Below are 3739 nucleotides of genomic sequence, written 5' to 3' on the forward strand. Positions count from 1 at the left end.
CGACGACGTCCTTCACGGTCACGATGGACGACTTGCGATTGAACTTTGAAGGACGGCGGCAGCTCTCTGGGGATTTGGTTATTAGGTTAGAGGGCAATCTTGTAAAACGAGTATTTCTGAGCCCATTATTCGGTTCGGTTCGGTTTAGTTTTTATTGAGTCAATCGAAAACCGAACCGAACCGATCGGTTTAATTAAAAAAATAAAAAATCAATTTTTTTTATTTTTTATTTAATTGTTATAAATTTTGGTTCGATTTTGCGATAAATTTCAATTCGGTTCGATAACTTACACCCCTAGAAGCAACTCCCTATTAGTGTCATCCTTGAGTCACTCTCTTCGACCCTCAACCCACGCGTTATCTATTCCTCTATCCAAAGTTGACATTCTTTACGCACCATGACATTCACACCCACGCAATCAATCCAGGGGCATTTTCGTTCGCTTAAAAGTATTATTACTTCAACATTCCTTCACATCCCCTCCCCCTCTCTCTAGTTACCGTACGTGGTCCCCACTCTCACCGTTGTTTGGCTCATCTAATTCGTTATTCTTTCCCGCACAAGTAGCTGGGCCAGTTACCAACTGGCACCACACAAGTTCCCATCAAATCAATGGGTATTTGTGAGCATCAACTCTTAGTAAAGAATAACCTCATCTTTTAATTCTAAAAAACTATTCATGCAAAGGGTTTAGTTTACATTTAAAATTTAGGTAATTCATTCTAATTTTATTTGTAAATTTATTTTTTTTCTAAATTTTAGTTATATTTTATTGGTAAGTTATAAATTTCTCAACTCTAATCAAATTTGCATCTTAAAATTTTTCATTCGATTCTATCAACAACAAAAATAACTTAAAAAAAATAATTTTAATTATTTTATATTTTATAAATGTACTAACAAAGTAGAAAATATAAGATTAAATTTATATTAAAATTATAAATAGTATAATTATCAATCGATATCAAATTCTTATTAAAATTAAATTGATTGGTTCAACGATTTGATGAAATTATAAAAGAAAAAAAGATGTACATTTAATTTCCACTAAATTCATCATACATGTATAAAATTTTTAACTATATATATATATATATATATATATATATATATATATTATAATATATTAGAAGTACGAATAGAATTGAATTTAAGTAAGTATTTAATTTTATTTGTAGTTTAATATATTTTATTCTCAATTCATTTAGAGTAAGACTAGAGAAATAATTTTTTTAAGTCAATATTAATTAATTTTTAAAAATAATTTTATCTATTTAAAATTTTAAATCTTAAACCACATATTATTAATTCTAAATTTTAAATTATAAATTTTAAAATAAAATTAATTAATGTTAACTAACTAGAAATTAATTCTCTGTACTTTTTCTTTTTTTTATATGCATTTATCATCTTATTAATTAATTAATACTGAATAAAGTGTGTACTATACTTTTGATCAAAATAATTATAATAAAATTCCTACCATTTTCTTTCATTATTCCTATCTGCATTTTGAATACCAAATAGATCATAATTTAGGAAAAGTTTAGGAACCAGCAACTTTGTTAAATTCTGGTCAGCATATAACCAGCAAAGAAAAGTGAACCATTAGATGAAATCTCACACTAATCTCACACTATTAAAACATGACTATTTGATGACTACAAATCACAAAAGTTACTGATCTCCTAACATTCCTCTGTAATTTATGCATGTCCCTCACTCGCTCCCACCATATATAAATACACCAAGCCCTTAAACCTTCAATGACATCACAAACTAAATCCACACCAAAACTTCCTTGATCTAATAATGCTCCCTTCTTTTCAGATATCTTATTAATTTCTCTCCTATTAATCATCGTCATTATAACCTCTAATATAAGTAAGTGGTACTCTAGTACCAAGCCGAACCAAGCAAAAGTAGAAGTTTAATTCTCAAAAAGAGAAGCAATAAATGGATCGCATAGCAAAATTGGCATCACAAAAGGCAGTGGTTATATTCAGCAAGAGTTCGTGTGGGATGAGCCATGCGATAAAGAGGTTGTTCTACGAGCAAGGGGTTGGACCGGCAATTTGCGAGCTAGACGAGGATTCAAGGGGTAAGGAAATGGAGTGGGCTCTGGTGAGGCTAGGGTGCAACCCTTCAGTCCCGGCAGTGTTTATCGGAGGCAAGTTTGTGGGTTCAGCCAACACCGTCATGACCCTTCACCTCAATGGCTCACTCAAGAGAATGCTCAGAGATGCCGGTGCTCTATGGCTCTAGAAAACTAAGAATAAATTACCATTTGTATTCATGAAAGATAGAGACGCTGACAAATGTATCCATATAAGAATAAAATAACAATTATAACTACAAAAGATGGCCTTTGTGTGTCAAGAGTACCCAGACGTTGGTCTGTTAGGTACTTTTGGCACACTTAAGCCATCCTCCATAGTTACCATTGTCGTTTTATTCTTATATGAGTACATTTGTCGGCGTCTATATCTTTCATGGGTACAAATAGTAATTTATTTAAACTAAAACTAGTCAGTATTCACTAGTGCAATACAATTCAAAGTTGCAAACATTCAAACACGGCCTTATCAGAAGATAATTTAGTTGCACTATAACCGAACCCCTTCCCCGCCCCTATCCCTCCACCCCTCTTTTTTTTTTTGTTTATAGAGAAAAGATAAATAGGTTACTGACCTTTTGTCCGGCAGATATTTTTGTTTTTGACCATTAAAAAATACTTTTAAGTCCCTGACATTTACAAAATTTGGACGGATCAGTCCTGACGGAGGTATTTGAACGGAGGGACTGATTCATCCAAGTTTTTTAAAGGTCAAGTACTTAAAAGTATTTTTCAATGGTCAGAAACAAAAATGTCTACCTAACAAAAGGTCAGGGACCTATTTATGTTTTTCTCTTGTTTATTTGATACCCTGGCGCGGCTTTAATTTTGGAATCTGCATTTCACCAAAATATATATAATCTCCGAAGAGCGTTTTCCAATATGACCTATATCTTGTATAACTTTTTTTTTAATTTGGTGCGATGTATATCACTTACTATAATTAATCTCATCATGGAGTGAACCTTTTGTTTAATTCCGAAGCATATTATTGTTTATCAAACTCCAATTTATTATACTTTTTCCCTTTATATATTTAGCTCTAATTAAATGCAGTGCGTTAATTATTGTCATGCACATGGTATGGACGACACAACTTTGTATAAATGCAATTTTATACGGTCAAATAATTACAGAAATAAAAAGGTAGTATCATAGCATTGCTACTAATGTGATTGGAATATAAAAAGAAAATGAAAAGAAATAGGGAAATAAATAAAATAAGGTTAACTGCAATGAAACTATGGAGTGTAGGAAGCTATATATGATATTATGAGGAGCTACGTAGGTGAGCATCCATGCATACGCATTATTAATTTTGGAATAAATTTTGACAAATGGTCAAGCCGGGGAGGAGTACACGTGGCAGAAGGATGAGATGCATGATGCAATGTATATGTGTGCCGATGTCTTTTTCATTTCAAAGATAGGGATATGTTCCTTGATTGACGTATATATATATATATATATATATATGCACATACAAGCTAAGTTGGATAAAATTTCCCATCGAATACAAAATATTCTTTTTATTTGAGTAGTGCTGTTCGATCAACACTATATATCTTGTCTGGCCCTTCCAGTGTGCTTGAGGTGGGGATGGGCAGGTTTTTACATATTTT

General features: G+C 32.0%; 1 protein-coding gene across 1 annotated transcript; it reads left to right on the forward strand.

Annotated features, from left to right (window-relative positions):
• Positions 1-1785: 1785 nt before the first annotated feature.
• On the forward strand, positions 1786-3074 carry LOC107621875 (Glutaredoxin family protein). The gene has a single exon (XM_088510199.1). It carries the CDS (start codon positions 1958-1960, stop codon positions 2264-2266), a length of 309 nt encoding a protein of 102 aa, XP_088366325.1. The 5' UTR covers positions 1786-1957; the 3' UTR covers positions 2267-3074.
• Positions 3075-3739: the final 665 nt, after the last annotated feature.

This window comes from Arachis ipaensis, chromosome B10 (assembly GCF_059453495.1).
Source record: "Arachis ipaensis isolate K30076 ecotype BB chromosome B10, ASM5945349v1, whole genome shotgun sequence".
NCBI lineage: Eukaryota > Viridiplantae > Streptophyta > Magnoliopsida > Fabales > Fabaceae > Arachis > Arachis ipaensis.